This window comes from Dermacentor silvarum, chromosome 2, assembly GCF_013339745.2.
Source record: "Dermacentor silvarum isolate Dsil-2018 chromosome 2, BIME_Dsil_1.4, whole genome shotgun sequence".
In the NCBI taxonomy this organism is placed as follows: domain Eukaryota; kingdom Metazoa; phylum Arthropoda; class Arachnida; order Ixodida; family Ixodidae; genus Dermacentor; species Dermacentor silvarum.
The window spans coordinates 134316636-134341103 of record NC_051155.1 but is presented as its reverse complement, the minus strand read 5'-3'; the positions used below and the strand labels follow the sequence as shown (position 1 = coordinate 134341103).

General features: G+C 47.7%; 1 protein-coding gene across 2 annotated transcripts in view; it reads left to right on the top strand.

Moving 5' to 3' along the window:
• Nucleotides 1-24468, top strand: part of LOC119440403 (uncharacterized) — a 104424-nt gene that overhangs the window by 55830 nt on the left and 24126 nt on the right. Inside the window, exons 1-2 of one of the 2 annotated variants that reach the window (XM_037705314.2) lie at nt 15977-16124; nt 23956-24107. The exons of the other annotated variant lie outside the window; for it this stretch is intronic. Of the exons in view, the coding sequence (XP_037561242.2) occupies nt 16017-16124; nt 23956-24107 (260 nt within the window). The 5' untranslated portion in view covers nt 15977-16016. Of the gene's footprint in view, nt 1-15976; nt 16125-23955; nt 24108-24468 lie in introns of those variants that run through there. 2 annotated transcript variants of the gene reach the window in all.

The window sequence follows — 24468 nt, the reverse complement described above, 5'->3', positions numbered from 1 at the left end:
ACATCATGCGATCATCGACTGCGCCCGCGCCGTAATTGAGCTGTTTCCGTTTTCACCAGATATTATCCTATGCCAACAAGGGCCCTTGTCGCAAAATCACCGTTTCAGAAGATACCGTTATACCGGCCTGGTCTTCTGCTCTTGTCACTGTATCTTGTGCCTCTGTAGATGCCGGCACAGTACTCTTCACGCCGTCTGAACTCTTATTTCGCCGCCGATCACTACCAATGCCGTTCGCTGTTCTCGAGTTCATCACTGGCGTCTCTCTAATGTTTATCTCAAAGCCATCGGCCGAACCGATTACTTTACGCCGCCGCGAAAGCCTTGGGAGAGCAGAGCCACTGGCTTCACCTTCAATCTTTGGCACAATGGACGACTCCGCTTATCTTGCCGCACTCGAAGAATCGCCTCCTCAGTCACTGCCACGTTAGTGTACGCCGTCTATTGCAAGTGACCTCACGACGACGCAGCGATCCGAACTTCTTCACTTGCTCCAAGGCTTCTCTTCCTCTTTTGACTGTCAGGCAAGGTCAGTTGGCCGCACAACGACTGTTTCGCACACTATCGACACCGGAGGCCATGTATCCATTCGGCAGCGTCCTTACCGAGTATCGGTGAGCGAAAGACGCGTTATCGATGACCAGGTGAACGATGTGCTCAAACGCGGTGTCACCCAGCCTTATAGTAGTCCCTGGGCATCACCAGTCGTCCTAGTTAGGAAAAAAATATGGCACCATACGATTTTGCGTTGATTATCGAAGGCTTAACAAGATTACTCGAAAGGATGTATACGCGCTGCCACGTATAGATGACACACTTGACTATTTACAAGGAGCGGAGTTCTTTTCCTCCTTAGATCTCCGCTTCGGCTACTGGCAGGTGCCCATGGCTGACGCTGACTGTCCAAAAACCGCGTTTGTAACACCAGAGGGCTCGTATGAATTAACTGTAATGCCGTTTGGTCTCTGCAGCGCACCCGCCACATCTGAACGCATGATGGACGGCATCCTGCGCGGCCTGAAGTGGCATACTTCTCTGTGCTACCTCGATGACGTTCTCGTCTTTTTCCCAGATTTTCCGACCCATCGTCGCCGTTTGCATCAAGTTTTGATCTGTCTCAGGAATGCTGGTCTCCAGCTTAACTTGAAAAGTGCCTATTTGCAGCTAGAAAACTGACTATACTAGGCCACGTTGTCTCCAAAGAAAGCATTCTTTGGAGCATTCTTCCCGACCCTGCTAAAACTTCGTGCCGTATCCGAATTCCTGAAGCCCACTAGCTTAAAAGCACTACGCAGCTTCATTGGACTATGCTCCTATTTTCGACGATTCGTTCGCAACTTCGCTACTGTTATCGCACCCCTCAACCAACTTCTCCAAGGCCACAATGAGCTTTCTAATTGGTCGGAAGCCTCTGAGGATGCATTTACGACTCTTCGCCGCCTACTTACGTCTCCGCCAATCTTGCGCCATTTTGACCCAAGCGTACCTACAGAACTCCACACTGACGCCAGTGGTGTAGGCCTTGGTGCCGTGCTCGCACAACGTAAGAACACTAATGCCGAATACGTGGTCACTTATGCCAGTCGTGCCCTTACAGAACCTGATGCCAAATACACAGTAACTGAAAAAGAGTGGCTGGCCATCGTATGGGCACTTAAAATTTCGCCCATAACTCTATGGTCAACCCTTTGACCTGGTGACGGATCATCGAATTTACTGGTTATCTAACCTCAAGACCTGTCGGGTCACCTCGCTCGGTGAGCCCTCCGCCTTCAGGAATATGATATCCGTGTCGTCTATTGCTCTGGACGGAGACACTCTGACGCCGATGCCCTCCCGCTCTTCCCAGTTACTTCAGACGCCAGTACTTCTACCGACAGTCATGATATCTCACCCCTTGACATCATGGACATGGCCTCGGAGCAACGAAAAAACCCATGGATCGTCATGATATTGGATATTTGTCCAACCCTCCGGCGGCTTCGGCAACTCGAGATTACGCCTACAGGCCCAGCATTTCGCCATCCGTGACGGACTTTTATACCGCCGCAACTACCACAATGACGGCCGCACATGGCTGCTAGTCGTGCCCCGCCACCTTCGAAACGATTTATGCTCCGCTTTTCTCTCCGACCCCCAGTGTGGTCACGGTGGAGTTTCGAAGACCTGCACACGGCTTCGCCTACGCTACTATTTGCGCGGGATGTACACCTTCATCCGCAAATACGTCCGCTCCTACATTGCCTGCCAGCGACGCAAGTGTGTCTCGCGTCTCTCCATCGCACCTCTCCAGCCACTTCCCTGCCCAGCTCACCCATTTGACCGTGTCGGCATTGATTTATACGGGCCTCTGCCATGTACTGGCGCTAGAAACCGATGGATTGTCGTCGCCGTAGATTATTTGACACGATGTGCTGAAACCGACGCCTTACCTGCCGCATCAGCAAAAGACGTCGCCTCGTTCATTCTACACAACTTTGTTCTCCACCATGGCGCACCTCGTGAACTGCTGAGCGATCGGTATTGCGTATTCCTCTCGGACGTGCTGCAGTCACTCCTATCGGAATGCCAAATTATTCACCGCACAACTACCGCTTATCACCCACAGACGAATGGCTTAACAGAACGATTCAACAGAATTCTTGGTGACATGCTATCAATGTATGTGGCGTCAGACCACTCCAACTGGGATCTTCTACTTCCCTTCGTCACATACGCATATTACACTGCCTCCCAAGCCAGTAACGGATTCTCACCATTCTTTCTACATTACGGCCGCCAGCTCTCCAGCAGCATTGATACGGTTCTCCCGTACCAGCCGGACCCTGCTGACTAATCACCATTTGCTACGGTCGCTCAGCACGCCGAGAAATGCCAACAACTTGCCCGTTCGTTGACGTCTCCTCAACAGTGTCGCCAAAAACAGCGTCATGACCTCAAACCACCTCCTCACCCTTTTGCCATCGACTCCCTTGGGTGGCTTTGGGTCCTGCTTGTCGCTGCCTCTGGCCTTTCGTCGAAGCTTCTTCCCAAGTACCACGGGCCCTACCGCGTGGTTGCGCAAACATCACCCGTTAATTACGTGGTTTAACCCGTGTCGCCATCTTCCGATCTCCGTCGTCGCGGGCGAGAGACTGTACACATTGACCGGCTCAAGCCATACTACGATCCACTGAACTCTCCCTAGGTTGCCAGGATGGCTACTCTTCCATACAGAGGGGTGATTGTGAGGAAGAAGATCGGCACTCTGAACAGCCCCGTTGCCATCGTCTGGCTCGTACCCAGTTCGCTCTCTGGCTACGCCCTACCTGCTGGTGCTGTGTTTGTCGCTGCCGCTCTACGACCCGAATAAACACCCTTTACACTAGATAAATCTCACGAAGTTAGCAAGCAAACCTGATACCAAAGCTTTACCCCGGCCAAGAACTGCTGAAGTCGCCAAGTTCTTCGTCCACGACATTGTACTGCGTCATGGTGCGCCAGCTGTCCTCATTACTAATCGCCGTGCAGCAATTACAGCTGATTTGTTACAAGAAGCCGTCATGTTAACACACAGCAAACATAGGATTACAACGGCTTATCACTCCCAAACCAACGTATTGACCAAGCGCTTAAACAGAACATTGGCGTATATGCTGATGATGTATGATGATGTATAGCACAACGACATGTGACGAAATTTTGCCACACGTGACGTTTGTAGATAATACAGCTGTGAAGGAGACCACCCAGCTTACCCATTTAAACTTGTCTACGGTCGTCGCGTCACGGCACCTTTAGACGCCATGCTCCCTGTAGACGACTGCACCACGACAAGCGAGAGCGCTGAGGTCTTTGTCCAGAAAGCCGAGGAAACTTGCCAGCTTGCTCGGAAGCGCATTCGCAGCCAACAGAGTACCAACGCCCGTCGTTAGAGCCATGGCCGACGGAATGTCGAGCAGAACACCGGCGACTACGTGTGGGTGTGGACACCTGGAGGGGTTATTCTGTAGGTGTCCATCTAGTGGACATGTCCATTTCATCTGCTGCTGGAGTGCTGATTGGCTGAAGGCGTCAGTATCCTTTTGACGCGTACTCCAATCTTGGCAATCAAAACTTCAGGAGCAGACAAAATGGACATGTCACTAGGTGGACACTTACAGAATAGCCCCCGTGTCCACCACCGTGGGCTCTGGGAGAAATTATTGCGACAATACTTTGACCGATACGACGTTGTGCGACGCCTTAGCGATGTGAATTACGGGGTCATGCCACAAAGTGTTGATCCTCGCTTGAGTCGATGTCGTCCCCGTCCCGAAGTTATGCATGTAATACGGACGAAGCCAGACTACGCCCGCGTTGAAGTGCACCATTCAAACCTTTCGCCGTCCTGTTCAGTGTTGTGGATATTCTTTTATTTCTGTGATACATCTGCCATTAGAGCTGTCCTATCTCTTTATGAATTTTAATTTAACCAGCCGACCGGGACAACCGCTTTTGAGAGGGGAGAAATCCCGCGAGATAGGCTGGGATCGACTTGCGGCCGCCGGCCACTTGAATGAGAACGTCGAAGTGCGCAGTGGTACGCGCGCTGTCCAGGTGTCAACCATTATTAAAACGAACACCGTTTTGCCAAAGCCTCGCTTGTTAACGTCGTGACAATCTAATCAAAAGGGTGTACCAATCCAGCTGACATTCAGATTGATTGTAGAGGCCCTTCAAGTGCATAATCACCTAAGAGAAATGTGCTTTTGAAGACGTATTCTTTCTGCATTTCGGTCTTGCACACAATATTTTCATATGCAATGCAAGCCTATCGATAAAAATATAGCGAATCGTGTGTCATCACAGGGAACAACAGTATATCGGATGCTGTGAGAATTTCTATCAACGTCTCTCTGCGAATTTCTATGGTATACAACCCAGAATATTATGGAATCGTTGTAGTCTAAAACATGGGAGACGGTTCAGCTCCGCCTTTGAGAGAAGAACGCGATAGCAATAAGGGGTCCCTGACTGCTTCCCACGCTTCACGGCAACTGCAGCTTATGCAACCGTAATGTTAGCGGGAAACTCTTGCGGCCAACGCTATGCACGAAGGCGAGCTTCCTGGTTGTTTTAACAGCGAAGCTGTTCTAGATAACCGTAAAAAGTGCGGCCTGCCGCCAAACTATGACGTAATTACGTTTCCTAGCCACCACTAGAGTGACCTAGAAATGGGAGAGTGTCCAAAGCGCCGCGCGAATGCATGGGAGGAGCGAGGACCTTTTTGTGTGAACTCCCGCGCCGCGGCGCTGCTGTACCGGACCCGTGGGCTTTCTCCGCTGCGGAAGCCGCGCCAAGGCGGTGGGCGTCTGCTACGAGCCTGATATTTTCGTTGCTATTAGCCAAAATCGCGATAATTTCGGATATATTAAGTACCACGTCACCGCAAGGTAATACCGCAGTGACTCACCACACAGAGAACGCATTTGCCGGCTGTGAATATGGGTATTTTGTCTATTTCCTTCTAGCTCGCTTGGTCCGCGCTTACGCGGCTGTTTGAGTAACGCATTCCGCGAGCTCACTTCATTTAGTTATGCGTGGAATGAGCAACGTGAACGTGCTGCAGAAGAAAATAAGCTGGAGACCGCGATAATAACCAAGAGAACGTAGCAGATATGGCTAACTAATGCTAACGCTTTTGCACCTTATAACCCTTTCCTTTCTTTTATTTCATGCATTCGATTTGCTTTACAAGACTGCATCCAGTGCGCTGGTGTTTCTTTATTAAGGCGAAATCCTTAACTGCGCTCTTGGGAAGTGGAATGTGTCTGTTGGCCGATGCTGTGGTACCAAAAATAAATAGAAACCGCGTAACTCTCGCGGCTCGTTCACTTGGTATACCAAAGTATAGTGTGGAAAGGCAGAAATGTGTGACTAAGATGGCTGATGGGTCATGGCATTAGTAACTTCACATACTTGCACTCACGTCACGATTAACGATAACAACTTATGACGTGTGGTCACATGACGACGGCCAGAAATCCCTCTGATGCTGTGGGTGTGACGATAAAAACGTGTTGAATGTCAATCTCGATCTCAACGTGCCGAACTTACCCATATATCATGAAGAATGGAGAGAACAGGTAAAGGGTAATAATAGTAATGATAATTTCTGGGGTTTTACACCCAAAAATCACAATATGGCAATGAGAGACGCCGCAGTGGAGGGCTCTGTTAATTTCGACCACCTGGGGTTCTTTAACGTGCACCTAAATCTATGTACACGGGTGTTTTGTGCATTTCGCCTCCATCGAAATGTAAGCCGCCGTGGCCGGGAATCGAACCCGCGTCCTCGAGCTTAGCAGGACAACCTACCAAAGCCACTAAGCTATAGCACGGCGTGTATAGGTAAAGGGTACGCGAGAAATATACGCGGCAAAACACAAGACAAGCCAAAATAAATGAAACGCTAACAGTGCAACATTGTATACGTATGCCTCATTTCATAATTACGAGCAAGCGACGCGTCAGAAAACGAACGTGATGGATTACGTATGTGCAACTCGTCTTTCGCCTTCTTGTGTTGCAAGAGCGCAAATAAGTGAATTTTAACATGAAAGTAACTTTAGGAATATTTATTGCGTATGCTCGCTGGTTCGTACACCGCAAATATACTTACTGATCAATAACTACGTACTTGTAGTTACGTAATGAAAGGGGCAACAAGTCACCAGAACATGCTTTTCATTTTTTTGCTGTTATTGAAGGTAACTATTTTAGAGATATGTAGATCCATTGTGAAATTTGTAGTGCATCAGACAGTTATTTTCAAGACGATTTTCCCCTCAATATAATTGCAAGCACAAACATCGCCACGCGCCATGAATGCTTGTTAGTTTACGTAAAAAAGCACACCTTACGCAATATGTATGGTATAATGAGAAGTTACATGTTGGTAATTTCAGAGAGGATTCACGGATTATTAAAACAAGGCTATTCCAGTAATAACGTTTACAAAAGAAATTAGTAAATGCTAGGCCCAGTAGTAGCTATCTATTCATTTCAATGTAGAAAAAATATATTTGTTTAGCTATATTGGCTGCATCGAATTCTTTGGAATGTCTGAATTTGAAAAAAGCTTCGCTCACGGTGAACCTTAAGATACAGCATGCGCGAAATTTGTATTGAAGAGATAGCGTACAGCAAGAATTGTTCGTGTACGCAATCTCTGAACAGAAATAAGCCAACAATATTGCTGCGTTAGGGCCGTCTTTGCTCTTTCTCTTGCTTCCCTTACACCTTCTCACTCTGCTATGTTCATAATAAAATATTGTCGTGGCTAAAAAATATTCGAATAAATAAATATGCATATAGCTGTAAACCACTACTGACCATGAGCGAAAAGCGCGTAATGGTGAGCGAAGCGGTCACTGCATGCATGTAAGTTTTTCACTTGACTGCGCGAGTAATTTACTTTTTTTCATTACTCTTATTCTTGCAAGCAAGGTGCTATTGCCCGCGTACCCATGCGAATAACGTTTATTTATTTACGTTCGTTCCTTGCGCGGGCTCATTTAGTGCGTTTCTACGCACGCGCAGTTACCGTAATACCGTTCCCGAACTCTAGCACCGGAGCTAGGCCGCGCTGATGAGTTTGATACGTTAGTTGTTGCACTACCTTGCTGCCCAAGTACAAAGAAATGCTCAAAGATGAGTAATCTCCATGCAGGACCACACTGTTCAAGTTAAATAGACTTTAAGTGCTTTGCGTGGAAATTGAACGCAAAAAACTACAGCGCGTAGCAGACGACCCTCGCTTCCCGCGCGCTTCGCGAGCGCGAAAAGCCCACGGGTCCGGAGCAGCAGCGGCGCGGCGCGGCAGTTCACAGAAAAAGGCCCTCGCTGGAGCCGGCGCTTTGGACACTCTCCCATATTCTAGGTCACTCTAGCCACCACCTCGAAGAGCGGCGTTTGCTTCGCCTCCTCTTCGTACCGTGCACATGTTGCCTTGACATGGGACGTTAAGGAGAGGGAAGGAGAGCATGCGCGCGTCGAGAGCTATGCCTGGGAGAGGGAAACAGGAAATGAGAGCGAGAGAGAGAGAAACAAATCGTAGCAGCACCAACGAGGCAACGCGCAGAGCTGCTGCGGACGCCATCCGCGCTTCCCCGTTTCCACGCGTTAGCGGCGAACGCGCGGGGGGTCCGTGACTGCAGCAGGCGTCTGGCGGCGGTTCGGCAGGTTTCGAGCAGCCAGGCCCCGGCAAGTGTGGAGGTGCAGCTTGGCCGTGACGCCACCGGGAAGATAAAGCTCGGAGCCGCCACGGCGGCGGCAGAACTCTCGTTCACTCTGTGGCGAGTACATGTACCCTTGACATGGGACGACCCAAAGAAATTCCGGACACCCGAAGAAGCCGCTCATCTTGAAACGCGTCGCACAGCCAAAGAGAATCTCCGCGTCGTCGGTGAGCCGATTCGGAATACCGTGCCTGGCAGCACTTAGCATTTCCTAGCAAAACTTAGTCAAGCCTAGTCGAACCTGGAAGAAGCTAGGTCGATCACCAGCTCCGCTGTTTACCTCAGCCTTGCACCACTAGTGCAAACTGCCCACTTTTTATGTTTCCTTCTGCGCTCGCAGCTGCAGTTGCGCAGAGGCGAGCACCACCTCGTGGTGCTACAAGGAAACAAGCGACGGATGCAGCATGCGTCGCTTTGTGAATGTTAGAAATGCGCCGCGCACCAAGCTGTGATTTGTAGACAATTTTCGCTCACGGTCAACGTACGCTCAACGCCAGCGATGCCATGCTTTCTGCCTAACGGAGGCCTTAAATGTGTCGCTTTAATAAGGCAGTGTTCAATAGTTTCAGGCACGCCGGCTAGTGATGAGATGTGAATAATTTGCGATGCCAATACCGAGACGAAGTTTCAATTGGTGCTTACACATCACGCACAGATATACTAGATACGCATTCTACATTCAACTAAAACGTAAACTTCTATAAGAAAAAAATACCTAAGTGGAATATTATGCTCTCATGAGGCCCTGCACTGATTTTCTTTTACGATGAGTGCTTTCTTCAACTTCTAAAAAAATATTCTTTGTACCACCAGCTTGGGACGCTGTACGGGCTGTTACTACCGATTTCAATAGCCGTTTTTTGTTCTTCGCAACCATGAAATGCCGCATGATCTTAGTTTAATCAAGCCTTCCGATCTACACATATGTGCAGTCACACATCTCAGTCAGATGATGGTTATAGGCTGTTTTCAGATTACTGTTTTCCACACGACTAGAAAACAGCTAACACCAGTATTCAAATCGGGTGAACGTTGTAACCCATCAAATTACCGCCCTAGCTCGCTTACATGCATTGTCTGCAAAATTCTCCAGCCCATCATTTACTCGCACGTTGCCAATCATCTTGAAAGTAATCGTTTCTTCTTTAGGAGGGGAGAAAAGAGAAATACAGAAGCCAGGGAGGTTAACCATAATAACGTAAGGTTGGCTACCCTACACCGGGGGAACGGGAAAGGATCAACACGGCTTCCGACCTGGTCTGTCTTGCGAGACTCAGCTTTTCGAATTCATCACCGACCTCCAATTAAACTTAGACTCCTTGTTTCAAACTGTCGTCATAGACATAGATTTCTCTAAAGCCTTCAAATAAAGTTGTTTCTCTCTCTCTCTAAAGCCTTCGACCGCGTTACACACAAACGCCTATTAAATAAACTTTGTTGTATAAATCTTGTTGTCTCAAACTTTGTTGTCTGAATCCGCTAGCCCTCTCATTGATTAAATCCGTTTTATGTGATCGTTTACAGTTCACAGTGGTCAGTGGTCATCACTCCGCTATGACTCTCGTAAATTCTGGAGTCCCTCAGGGATCAGTGCTTGGCCCTCTACGCTATTTAGTTTACGTAAATCACCTGTCCTCGGAAACATCATCACCTATTCGACTATTCGCTGATGACTGTATCCTGTACCACCGCATAACCACCACTAAAGACCACGAACTACTGCAAAACGATCTCTGTTTGATAGAAATCTGGTGCTCGCGCTGGTTTGTGCAGACTAATGCGTCTAAATGTAAAGCTATGCGAGTGTCCCGCATGCAGTCTAACTCTAAATACGACTACTAATTATATTTGCGGAACCTAATACATGTAGACAAATACAAGTACCTTGGCTTCCTAATCAGTAGCAACTTAACGCGATCTGACCACATTACTCAACTTGTAACGCATGCATCAAAGAAACTTAAATTCGCCGAACCTAATACATGTCGACAAATACAAGTACCTTGGCATCCTAATCAGTAGGAACTTAACGCGATCTGAACACATTACTGAACTTGTAACAAATGCATCAAAGAAACTTGGTTAAGTTGGGAGAACTTTGTCTCTGCGCACACCCTCAGTCCGCCAAATAGCATATGTAACTTTCATTCGCACTAAACTTGTACATGTGGCATCCATTTGGAGTACTTAGCAAAGCTAACTAATTAAGCAACTGTAAACCGTGCAAAATCGTGCTGATCGCTGCATAAGATCCAACTACAACTACCATTCGAGCATCAATAGTATTAGAGAGTCGCTCGAACTGCAATATCTAAACGTCAGACGCAAACTATCTCGACTATGCTTTTTTCATAAGCTGTATTACTGCTTCCCGAACTTGCATAGCTCCTTACAACTACCTCCCGCCCGCTATTCACGCCGCCTATTCAACTCTAATAGCATCCAACGACTTTTCGGTAGAACCACCGCATTTAACAAATCATTTATTTCTTTAGCCCTAGAGGAATGCAACTTACCCGAAGCAATCGTTGCACTGCCTGACGAACTTAAATTAAACAATAACAAGCCATTCTTTCTCATAATCACGTTAATACCTTGCGCCCACATCTGCACGCTTTTACATATGTGTATATGATGTTTATGTATGCTTATAATTATTGTTACTTGCTAAGCATTTAGGTAATAAGTATGTTACTTTTCGAGCGTTCTGTGTACATACGTTTTCTGTGATATCACTCCTACGCAAATTGTCATTTCTCTTCACGCTGATCATGCTTTCTGCTGTTTTTTACTGGTGTACCCCCCCCCCCCCTCTTTTTTTTTGTAATGCCCTTCAAGGAGCCTTTAAGGGTCCAATAAACGATGATGAAGATGAGAGAAGCTTCAGTTAGTGCGGCTGGCAGCCTTAGGCGACAGGACATATAGGTACGCTTACAACGCATCGCATCAGCGTTCACCGCTTCTTGCGTGGTCACTGTAGACACGAAAAAATTGTTTAGTTAAAACCGCTATTACCAAAGCTGAACTATAGAGTCATTTTTCCTCGTCAGACTTGTTTATTCCCGAGCGCAGAAGGGCCCATTGCGTCCATACGGACCCAGCCGGCAGATTAGGCCAAACCTTCGGCGGAATGAAATGATCATGGCGCGGGTGCCTGGTGAATTCTACAGTTTATGTATTTGAGCTTGAAAAGCTTTTCACTGCTTCTAGCTTTGTTACTGGTGCGATAAGATCAATCAGGGGGCATGCATGCTTCCTGGAGTCCCTTAAAACGCGTTCGAACGACTGCTGGATTTGTTTATTTCGTGTCGACTACACATTTCGACAACTTACCATCATCGGTCACGCCATCTCCTCCAAACACTTAGATAAAAGCATTACACCAACATGTCAGGGTTGTGAAACTGACATGATTTGGCATAAGTGGTAAGCATGCGGGCTGCTGCTGAGCCCTCATTGACTCCGCATGAGTGAATGAAAAATTAAAAATGGACCACTAAAAAAACGAAGCGTTATCTTCGTTTACGTATTTTCGTTAAAGAACTTAAATTATGTGGCTTTACGTGACAAAACATCATCTGACTATGAGGCACACCGTACTGGGGGACTCCGGAATATTTTGGACCACTTGGGTTTTTTTAACGTGCACCTAAATTTGAGTACACAGGTGTTTTCACATTTCGCCCCCATCGAAATGCGGCCGCCCTGCCCGGGATTTCCTCCCGCGACCTCATGCTTAGCAGCCCAACACCATAGCCACGAAGAAACCACCGCGAGTTTTCGTTGAAAAATGTAGGTCAAGTCAAATGAAAATGCGAGAAACAAAAGTAATCCTCAGTGGCACATATGAATTCACAGATGGAGCAGCTCACGGAACTTTATTCCAAGCTGCCGACATGTGTGAGCGCAAAATATCGTGTTTTATAGGACAGCAGACTATTATCTCACAGTAATATTCTATCAAGCATTTAATATTGAAAAAATCCTGTTCCTTACGTACTGTCACAATTAAGTGGACAAAAATTAAACAATCGTAATTTCCAGTACGCGCCAGTGAACTTCAGCGACAACCAGCGCGTTTACAGAACACATCAGTGTGCCCCAGCGTTATAGCAGCGGAACCAGTGTCACATCCCATGTGACCCAGCTCTTTCTCAGCGACCTCACAGGTGTTCCGGTGAAGCTCACGCGCCGCCAGTGCGATCCAGGGCGAGTTTCACGCTGGAAAGCACTGGAACGTGCTGGCTCTCAGCGTGCAAGAAGCGACCAACCATGTCTGCTCGCCCGCATGCTTTACACCCGCTGCACATTACATTCAAGATATGTCGGGGAAGGTGCACGGGGTAGGTGGGGGGAGGCACTAGAGCATTCGGCCGCGGGAACAGCCATGAACATTCACGGTTGTGCTAGAGCAGGAAAACGCTCACTCACGCGCTTGATCTTGTTAGTGCGCGCTTACCGCCTCTGCCGCTTTTACTTGAGCTGGGTAACGTGATCTTTTCAATTGGGTGCACGCGAAGACGGCACGCAAAAAGCAGGGTGTCAAGCCCACATCGTTCTCGACTACCATCTCCCGTGCTTTCCCTCGCACCCACAGCATACGTTGGACGGGGAGGGATGGATTCTTAAGGCACTTGTATGTTATTTGGAAAATCAGGGCGATCTCGAGGGTGAAAATTCGCCTGTATATAGTGTCCATGTAATTGCTATCGCGATAAAATAAGGTAACAGATGTCAGACTAAAGTAGAAGTATCACAAGAAATGGAGGGGGCAGTAAGAACAGAAAAAAAAGAAGACTGAAGGTCGCGCTTGTAAAAGAATGTCAGAAAGAAAACAAAATAAAATCATGAAGGAGGTTTTGTTACTCGAAAAGAAATAAAGAATGACCTATATACAAACCAGAAGTTATGTCAATTTCTTCAATAAGACTAAGGAGCGTGCGATGAGGCACGTCGAGGCGCCCATCTACTGGGTTATGGACACAAGTCGAGGGTCGTACACCGTCCCTCGACAAAATAATAGTCCCTGAGTGGGGAGGTATACCGTAACAAAAAGCAACCCCAATTTTCCTTCCTAAGTGCGCATTTGTCGCAAAGGCTTCAGCGATATGAGCAGAAGTCAGAAGCACACCCGTGGCTGCACCACTTTTCACCTCGAATCGCAAGGGCTGCAAGATGAGCTCGTGCAGCGCCACACTGGCGCGACTTTGACTCGCGGAACCCTGCACGACACTCGAGAACTGGTCCGCAAATTGCAGTGAAACTTCTTTCGCAAGTGCATACAGCTTTATGTCATGCTCCGTCACCTTTCGTGAAGTAGTTTGCGATGAATGTGAGACGCCAGCCAAAAGCTCGGAACCACTGTTTTCTCCCAAGGAGTATTCGCTAGTTGAAGAGAGTATTCACATGTTTTCCCGTTAGGGATAAGTAGCACAAATGATCACAAAGGGCATCATATAAACGCATGCAGCCCTGTGTGATGCATCTACTGCAGCAATGAGTTAGCACATTTGCTGTCTGTTATCGAACGAGTATAGTCCTTCTGAACATTAAATTTTAGTTTTGCCTCCGTGAGGTATTTGTATTTTATAAGTTATTAAAGCTATTGACAGAATTTATGAAGTACAGACTATATGCCTTTATTTGGGCCCTAGTCACTATAAAAGCGCTGAGACCTCGCTATTGTTAATATTTACTGTAAACAGAATAGGGAAGTTTTCAAATACTTTTCATCGGTATAATTTCTGTTATGTTTGTTTAGATTCTTACTTGTAAGCAAATTTTGTGTCTTCATTTATAGTGCCTTTTGTTCTGTGTAAAATGTTGGACACGTTATTTAGTACCATCTGGCATTGGTGCACATGTAGCTCTATAACTTGGGGATTACCTGCGTTCATTGCTATACTAATGACCAATGCAGTCCAACTAAAGAATACCAACATATTTTGCCATAATCGCGCTATCAGACGTGAGATTGACAGCTTGACGTATCTAGAGAGTCATTCCAAAAAGTTGTCTTGCAAACCAGAGTTTCAATCTGATATTATCAGACAGGAGTGGTACAACTCATGCTATGTAGACAGCTATTCCAAAGGTTGTCTTGCAAACCTGGGTTTCAATCTGACCCTACCATACACGAGAGGGACAGCTTGATGTATGTTAAGAGTTATTCTGAAAGGTCGGTTTGCATGCAAGAGTTTGAATCTGACACTATCAGACACGACAGGGACAACTTGTCATATGTAGAGCTCTCCCAAAACGTTGTCTTGCAAACCAAAGTTTCAATATGACGCTATCAGACATGAGAGGGACAACTTGTGGTATGCAGACAGTTATTAAGGTGAAAGCCTTATGTGTCTCATCGTTCAGTCGACCTTCCGCGTCCTTGAGCGGAAACCATGTCGTCGAAGCGAAATCGCACACGATGACGAGTCGGTACAGTAATTTATTTAGCACACCTGCCTGGCATCGTGTCTAACCTATTTGCAAATGCTCACGCAACAATTGTTCTTGTTGTTGTTGCCTCAAAGCATGGCTCGTACCCACGAGGGGGACTGGCCACACCGGATAAAATAAAGCATACACCCAACAACGTACAAAAGGGGTAAAGGCGAACAATCAAACGCAACAATTGTGATGGTGTGCGGGGCACCATCTTCATCGTCTTCTATGAGTAAGAAAGCAACGCTTGCGCACAATCCTGATGGGGCGCGGGTCAAGCAACGCTCAGCAACATTTTTGATGGCGCGCGGGGCACCGTCGTCACCGTGTTAAGATACAGTTATATCAGGCACTCGAACCCGCCACCCCTGCCGTTAAGGCGATGTTAATAGAGGCACAGTTAATTATTATAGAGGTAATTAGTGCACTCGTACACACGAGCCTTTTGTGGGAGTCGAACCTACGACCTTTGGTGTTATTAGGACGAGGATAATTAAGGCGCAGGTAATTAAGGTTGCGTCAATTAAGGTGCTCGAAGCAGCGAACTTTGGTCGGAAAAAGCAAGTAATAAGTAACAACGCATTCGAATGAGAATATTAAGTAATTTAATGAGTGTCTCTTGAGGGCGCAGGCTTTCACCTTCACCATCTTTCGTGTATGCTAATCATACTGTTAATTTTTCTAAAAGGTCGTTTTGCGTACAAGAGTTTCAAGCTAACACTATCAGACACGGCAGGGTCAACGCGTCGTATGTAGAGAGTTCTTCCAAAACGTTCCAGAGTTTCAATCTGACACTATCAGACACGAAAATGGACAACTTGTCGTATGCAGAAAGTTATCCCAAAAGATTGTTTTGCAAACTCTAGTTTCGATCTGACGAGGGCTCCTTTTAAATGTCAATGTGCTATAAATATATTTCGTCCTGCACCAATCTTAGATAACCTAATAAACGCAGCAGAAATTTAAGCAGTTCTGGGGGGGGGGGGGGGGGGGATTTTGTAAGTAAACCTCGTGGACATGTTCAATTCGTCTGCAGCTGCAGTTCTGATTGGCTGGGCCGGGGCACGCGTGAGAAGAAGACAGGCGCCCCTAGCTAGCCAGCACTTCAGGAGCAGACGAAATAGACAGGTCCACACAAGGTGGACGTTTATAGAATAGCCCCCCCCCCCCCCCCCGCCCCCTGATAATGAGAATATTATTTGCAGTATGAAGCCTGGCAGACGGGGACGCCGTCGTGCATTGCGAAACACTGCGAATTCTGTATAAAAGCTAGGATAAATTGTTTCAACATTAAACGCCGCTCTAATACTCAACATGCAGCGACTTCCTAGACTAGCAGTTGTTATTGGAGTGCTTTCTCTGCCTCTTATTTCGGGCGCAGTTAAGAACCAGCTTCAGCACGAATATCCAGATGTAGGAAAGGTGAGCGATTCATATTGCCTGCGTGCGTGTATGTTCGCTTAGTTTGGGATATTGCAAAAAAGATTAACTCACTCGCTTTTCTGCATTCCGCGTAGTGGAGAATGGCCGGACAGCATTTCAATGAATTTGCTTGTTTTCGCTGTCAGAAGAATTTTGCCATGATAATTATAATGATTTTTAATGGCATTTCTTTAGATTCGGAGGGGAAAGAAATCATCTAGCCTGCCTGAGCTAATTAGGTTTCTATAGCTACTGCACTCTAGAGTGGAGTCTATATCCACTTTCTCCTGTGAAGTTACCCATACATGTAATGGCAACACTATTCCAATCTCTTTATTGCCTCTTCCTTATCAATAGTTGTTATATTTATTTATTTATATAATTATTTACTTATTTTATGGCGATAGCAATTATATGGACACTCAAAAGCAGATTTCTGCCGTCGGCGTCGCCGTCGCCGTGAGGTTCCGTATGACGTCAATGGAGATGAAATCGTCGCCGCGCGCCGAACGCTGTATGTGCGAGTGAAAGGGCGCGAGGGACGCGCGCTTTCACGGGGAGTGAACGCAAGGCGGAGAACAAACGCGCGTTCTGCTCTGTGCTCCCTTAAGGGCTGCAGAAGTAGGCGTCTCTTTCCTCCTCTACAATCACCATATATGTGGAGCAAACGTGCCTTCTTCCGACGCACGAAAGGCCGTGGGAGGGGGGGGGAGGGGGAAGGAAGGGAGGCGACGTTTAGCTGCGGCACCAAGTGCCTATTTATATCAGAGGCTCCGGCAACAGTCACCAACGCCGCACGCATTTTGAGCGAACGCGGGCAAAACGCCGACGGCGTCGACAACAGTTCTGCGTGTTGCCGGTGCTGCTGCATGTCCAAGGTTATACACCTGATAAAGCTAATATCATTCCTCCGTATAGCTCTCTTCAAATTTGCTATCGCAATTGATGCTTCACCTTTCAGGTGAAACTGCGACAACTTTTTTTTTATTATTGCGATAGCAATTATATGGACACTCCAAGCTCATTTTTGCCGTCGCCGTCGTCGCCATCGTCGCCATGATGTTCCATATAAAATCCAACGATAATAAAATTGTCGCCACGCACCCTGCTTTGTGTGTGCGATTGAAGGCTTGCGAGGGTGAGCCGGCAACCGCACCTTAATCTCGCGCACGCGACAGAGGAAGGCGGCCGGAAGCGCACGCTCTTCGTTTACGCGGGACGAACGGGGAGGAGGCGACGGAGACTAGAGGGGGGAGGGAGTGTTCTGCTTACGCGGCTGCTGTTCACGGAGCTATCTTGCAAGCGATCTGCGACGCGGCTGAAGTATGCGCCCGCGCCGGCCTCATCTTCAAAGCGATCTGCGATGGGCCACTGTGCATTCGCCGAGTGCCGGTAGCTTCGTATGCGCTGCGCTTTCGACGTTTAGTTCGCGTTGAAGCGAGAGCTAGCGCGAAGGTCAGTTTGCTCGCTGCCACTGGCGCGATTTCTCACTCCAGCGTTTTGATGAGCTCCCGCGGTCATCGATCGAGATGTGTTCATGTTTACCTGTGCGCACGTGACACTGTGCTTGATTATTTAGTTAGTAAGCGAATATTTACAACTTTATATGGCCTATAAAACTACTATCCTTACTTCGTATAGATGTCTACTAATTTGCTATCTCAATCGATGCTTCGCCTTTCGGGTGAAACTGCGACCTTTATTATTATTGTTAAAAATATTATTATTCACATAAACATATACAAACATCAAAAGACGAAAGAGGGCTAGCAATTCTTTCCGAAAAGGCACACGACATCCACACGCTTTCCGAGGAGAGAAAAAAATACATAGAAAACACAGATAAAGAAACAAAAAGATGGACAGTTACTTTAGTATCCTTACGTGATTTGAATGCGAAAGCAAGAGGACTTGTCTAAGTCATCGCCCTAAATTAATGCTCCACCTTCATCCACCTTGCTCTAAGTTGTACCAATTTTAATCCTCCTTAATTCACTATAATTAACCTTAATCTACGTTCATACACTTTAATCCACCTTAATCCAATTTTCGGAGTGGACCAGGTCCGACGCCGTGGCTGTTCACCATGGGGTTTTGCAGTTCGAACCGAAGCGCTCCAGCGCCAGGAACGTGACGTCATCGATTCGGCACGTGACTTTTGGTACCATCGGATGATATCAATGAACGCCATATTTTTAAGCGAAAGCTTCATTACGCTATCTCGGGCAGACGTCGGCGACCCAATAGTTTTCACCTTGAGAGCTAGAGGTCAAACCAAAAGAGCAAGCTTAAGGCGCACTTTCATGTCATAGCTTTCATGTGATTTCATGAACCCACCTTACCCCTGTGTCGAGGCACCAACATGGCGACTATGAGCACCTCAGTCCAATCCATCTTATTGAAAGCTTTCACGTGACGTTATGGACCCAGCTTATCATCGTGTCGGTACACCAACATGGCGGCTACAATGACGTCAGTGCAAGCCATCTATAGTCCGACGTTATAGGTGTGTGTGTGTGTGTGTGTGTGCATGCGTCTATGTAAGTGTGTGTGTGTGTGTGTGCGTGCGTGCGTGCGTGCGGGTGGGCGAGCGTCATCAGACGCCGGGCGCGTCGGAGCGCATTGGCCGCGCACCCGGTTACGCTGGCGGCGCCAGTACGTCGAACCATCGGTCGAACTATAGCCGCTCTCGTTCTCGCCAACGTGGCATAACGTGTGCGCGCGTTCACGCTACGTCGGACTACATTTAGGCCTTTACGAAGCCGTGAAAGGAGACATTGCCACCGTTGCCCGAGTAGAGTTGGGCCCGGCTGCGAGTTGCAACCAAGTCTCACTACTTTACTGATCACCGCAGTGTCTTCATAGGCATAAAAAATGATGAATAAACACTGTACTCATTGCAAACATGCCTGTATATCATTGCGAAACCACACCACGGCCACATCTCGACAATGGGCCTAGCCAGGGCAGTGAAGCTTACGCTATCAACCAGGGTTAACCAAAGCTAGACGACACCAATGTTTCCGCTTCATGGGGCATATAATGCATTCGCATTAAAGAAATCGGCAGAGGCACTGGTTACGTGTGGGATACGAAGGAATTATAGTCCCTTTGGTGAAGTGTTGTTATTTTTTTTTCTCGAGCGAAGGGCTTGTTATAGGGCACTGATTTCGGTGGTATTTGTGTACGCAAAAAGATATATCATCAGAATTCGCTCAAACGTCGTCGTCTTCATCCGCAGCTGGCTCGTTGGCTCGGGCTTGTGCTCGGTACGCGCTCGTGCCCCTGGTCCCACGTTCGTCGTCTTCGTCTGCTTCCACAGCTAGCTACGTTGCCGCTAATCATTCCAATGTAAAAATTTCACTTATGTCGTAGTAACGGGGAGGCCGCGTTTACGGGGGTATGAGCCATTGCTTAAGGGGGTATGAGTCATTCATTGTCTTAGCGTAACGGACAGACTTAATTTTGAAGCAATTTAATTTCGAGGAATCGCAAGCCGAAATGGCGGGGAATGCTGCTAACTGCGCCGCCGAGCAAACTCGAGACATTGAACGCAAGCGACAACGGCGGCCTGCGGGCATGCCGTCAGTGACGTCATTCTCTCCGTCGCAGCCGTCGCATCATTATTAGTTTAGGTGCACCCAGGACAAGCTTTCCTTACCCCCATTTTGTGCTAGGGGAAAGGCTCGTTTTTTTTCCCGCGCGTTCCTTGACCGCGCAAGCTGTCGACTGCGTTCTAACTGCACCAACAGGCCAAATCAAAACGCGCCAATCGTCTCAACGTGCTCGCTTGCCCGCGAGGAGTTCATAAATAGAAGGGCCACTCTGCGGCGGTTAATTGGACATTCATGCTTTTACGCGCAAGCGTAGATGCATGAGTCTGTCAAATCGGTGAGATTAGAGAGTTTTAGAATAGGGGCCCCAAACGTTTTGGGGCGCCAAAGAAATAGCATTAAAGCCACTGCGCATGCGCGAGACGAAAACTGCGTTTGAGTTTTGCGTCGGGCACGCTATTTCACTGATTTAATGGGAGCCCCAAATACTGCCCCAAAAGTTTTGCGTCAACAAACATGGCGGCACCCATCGAAGCGATGGCTCTAACCGAGCACCAAACAGGGCTCGATTCGTGGTAACGCGTGAAGTTCTTGAAGTGACTGCGATTGTCGCTTTCTCTCAACTAACGTGTGTAATGACGATTGATTCGTTAGACGCCGCTGATTCCGAATTCGATTGTCGATTTCATGGCTCATAGGGCTAACATGAATTAGCGTGGCTGCTGAAGGCACGTAAAGTTGGTTACGCAAAATTAAGCGCAATTGCTTGCTTGCGTCGTCATCGTCTTCTGAGTAAGCAAGCAGTGCTCACGCAACAATTCTGATGTTGCGCGGGTCAACCAAGCAATGCTCACGCAATAAATTTGATGGTGCGCGGGTCACCCTCATCATCGTGTTAATGAAGACATAGTTAATTCAGGCATTCTAACCCACGACCTTCGGTAGGAGTCGAACCGTCGAGCTTATGTGGGAGTCGAACCCACCACCTTCGGCGTTAAATCGAAGTTAATTAAGGAAGATTTAAATATTACTGCGGTAATAAAAGCACTCGGACACACGACCTTTCGTCTTAATTTGGGCGTGGTTAATTAAAGCCCAGTTAACTAAGGTAGCATCAATTACGGCATTTGAACCTGCGACCTTTGATCGGAAAAAACAAGTAATAGGAAGTAACAACGCATACGAATGAGAATGTCAAGTAATGTATTGAATGTCTCTTGAGCGCGCAGGCTTTCGCCTTCACCCTCTTTGGCATATGCTAAAGCGACTGTCAATTTTTAAGGCAGGGAGTGGGGGTAAGGAATCAAAGAGTGATAGGTGGCTCCCTTAGCCCTGGGCTCCACTGGCCTTGGCCGTCCGCTGGACTTGCTGAAGGAGTGTCCTCGGCCTCTCCAGGTTCGAGCTAGCGAGCTGTACCTCCCACTGCTCCGCTAATGATTGTTGTTGGTTTTTGTTATGCTGAATGGCTACCTCTGTCGGCATTCTTTCATACGTCCACGAAATCTGGGAAAAGGTTGGCCTCCCTCAACACCACGGGCATCTAGCGTGATATTTTGTAGGAGAGAGTGCGTGGAGTTTTAGGAGATGCGGATACACATCGTTTGGGATTTTTCTGAGGCTCGAGGCCTCTTCCCCGTTTAACGATTTGTGCAGGAAGGCGTTTTTTTTGTTTTGGATTGTGAAACGCTGGTGTTCCAACGTTCTACGTGGGCGTTCTGGCATAGGCAGAGCGTGTGAGCTGGGCTGCTCGGCCCGGTTGCAAAGATCACGAGCTAGGGCATCAGCCGATTCGTTGCCTATGGGGCCCGGGTGTCCTGTGCACCACAATATAGTATGGTAGTGTTGCAAGTTAGGACCTAGCAACCTAAGGGTAGTAGAAGGTAAAGTGCTGCAGTCTCCGCAAAAGTAATGCAAGATGTGGTTAATGATGCGGTGACGACGGGTTGGTATTTTATGTCTACAGCTACTGCTGTACAAGGTAATTTTGCGTATGGAGCTGCATCTACGTTTATGGCATGTGGTTTGGATGCCAACTGGTGGCATAGCCATTTGACGCTGGCCAAACGACGACTTTGGGAATGCTTGGGAAGCGGTCTGGTGCATATCTGCTTGCGACACTCTTTAGGTATATCCTGCATAGCATACATATCCTGTATTTAGAGGGACTGGGACTCCCATGCGGGCTAAAATAGTTCGGCCTGCTGCGGGGATGCTGAGGCGGTCTCTCTGCGAGACCAGCACCGCAGTTTGGAGTTCCACAAAAGTGTTATGTAGGTTCAAGGACCAAAAGCCTTTGAGTCGGAGTGTGTATAGGCAGCCCTAAGGCAGCTTTATACGCGCTGCGAATGATGGCGTCTACTTGATATTTTTCTGACTTGCTGAGGCGGTGGTAAGGCAGCCCATAGGACATTCGACTAAGGACGAAAGCTTGGACTAGCCGTAGGGTGTCTCTCTCTTTCATTCCTTTATGGTGATACGTTATATGGCGTATCATCCTTGAGATCTGTTTAGTTGTGGGGCGTAACGTTTTGATTGTGCGTGTAGCCATGCCATTGCGTTGCACCCAGAAACCCAGAATGCAGGCTGGGTGGCTTCAGCAATGGGGTCGCCATCCACGCTGAGATTTATTTGTCCATTTGTTTTATAGCGAGGATCGCCAACTCGAATAACGTTTGATTTTTAAATTTTTTTATTTAATCCGCTTTAGGTCGAGGGCAAGAATAAGGTGTTCGCTACCTTTAGGTATACGGCATAAGACTTCTTTCAGAAGAAGAAAGGCGTCCTCTGTGGATAGTCCTGCCCTGAAACCTAGCATGGTAGGTGGGAAAAGGTTATCGAATTCAATGTAATTCTAAGGGCGATTCTGTATGACTGTCTCATACAGTTTCCCATGCAAGACGTGAATGAGAGTGGACGCAAGAGATCGATTACTGGGGTTTTTCTTGGTTTAAGGATTGTTATGATATTTGCTTTCTTTCCCTCGAGAGGTACTTGACCTTGTTGGCTGATGTAGCGGGTAGTATAGTCCAAGAGATCGTCACTGAGGTTCGTAACCACTGCGTTTGCAATTTTATCTGGCCCCGGTGTCGTGTTTCTTTTTGCTGCTTGTGCGGCCTCAACGACTTCTGCTTTGGTGAGAGGAGCATTCAACTCTTGGTTGGGTGCCCCACTATACTGAGCGTTACGAGGTGGGTGAGGTTGGTCTCATATATAGCGTGTGACTAAGGCTTTGGTCAGCTGTTGGTCTGTACCCGGCTACTTGTCCGCTATTCTTTGCAGTGCACGACTCATTGCAGCTTTGGATTTGTTGGATTCCAGCATGTTACTCAGGACTGTCCACGCTTGTGCTGGCCCTAAAGTGTCTTGTAAAGAGCTATGTCTTGTAAATTGTACCCATCCTTCCGTCGCTAGCTGGGCTGCCTAAGAATTGGCTTCCTTTGAGAGGGCCGCTATCCTGGTTAATAGGGTGCGTTTGAGGCGTCGTTTTTTCCATCGTCTGAGAAATCTTTTATGGCTCTCCCACAAATGGAGTAGGTGGCAGTCGCCTACTAGTGTTTGCACCGTGCGCGCGAACTTTCTCTAAATTTGCTCGTGGGCCTCTTTTAAGTGTTGAGTCCATTCCTCGAAATTGCTCGGAATGTGGTCAGGTAGGGGGTGGGAGCGCAAGACAACCCAGTCCGTAGGATGGTGTCACTCACTACTCTGCAGAGCTTGGGAGACGACATGGATACACTGCTGATATAATGAGCGCTCCCCAAGTTTCCTTCTAGGTTGGTCCAGGTTACTCACTTAATGCTGTAAGTGTAGGTGAGATCCGCAATTGTGTCACTACTTATGATGTGTCCACGTCGCAGATCGCTTTCAAGACACGGCGCCCGCGTGGCCGCCACCGGAGTAACCGCCCCCCTTTTCTCGTCTGCCCCCCCCCCCCCCCCCCCCCCCGCCGTGCCTCGCGCACTACAGAAGGAGGGCGCTTGCACCATCGCAAGCTTTCACTCGCCTATACAGCGCACGGCGCGCGGCGACGATGTCAACTGTTTTGTATGATTGCCTGCTTCTTTACAGACGAAGGCTAGCAGAGGTGATCGATAACAAAGATCGCCGCTGAAATGCGGCCGCTCGCCGCAGGGACCGTGTTTGTCTTTGCTTTTTTTCTCGCCGTGTTACAATACGTCTCCAGAAGAACTTTTGACGGAAAGTGTGAGTGTTGTGAAGTGAGTAATTTATTTTTTACAAATAATAATCTGTGCCTGTGCATATTTTTTTTCTTTTGACAGGTTTTCGAGGGTTTTCAGGCCGGTCTTGCACTCTCCGACATCGACAACGACGGTGACCTTGACTGTGTGACGGCTACGCGTGAGGATTACGATGCCAGCGTGCCAAGTGCTACATTCGTGTGGTTTCTCAAGGGTGTAAACGGACACGAAGCGTAAGCTTGATTTCGGCTACGCAAGCTATTAAGCTATCATTGAACACGGGGCCGAGAGGGTCTTGATAGCGAAATATAGATGAAGCGTCTCTGATATTCACATGTTTGTCAGACACAGGCATATCAACTTTATGGTTTAAAAGAACCAATGGTTCTCCTGAATTCAGCAATGTTGCACGTTTCAATAAACTAAACTTGTGGTCGTTCTGCATTTATTATTATCATCATCATCATCAGCCTATATTTTATGTCCACGGCAGGACGAAGGCCTCTCCCTGCGATCTCCAATTACCCCTGTCTTGCGCTAGCATATTCTAACTTGCGCCTGCAAATTTCCTAACTTCATCATCCCATCTGGTTT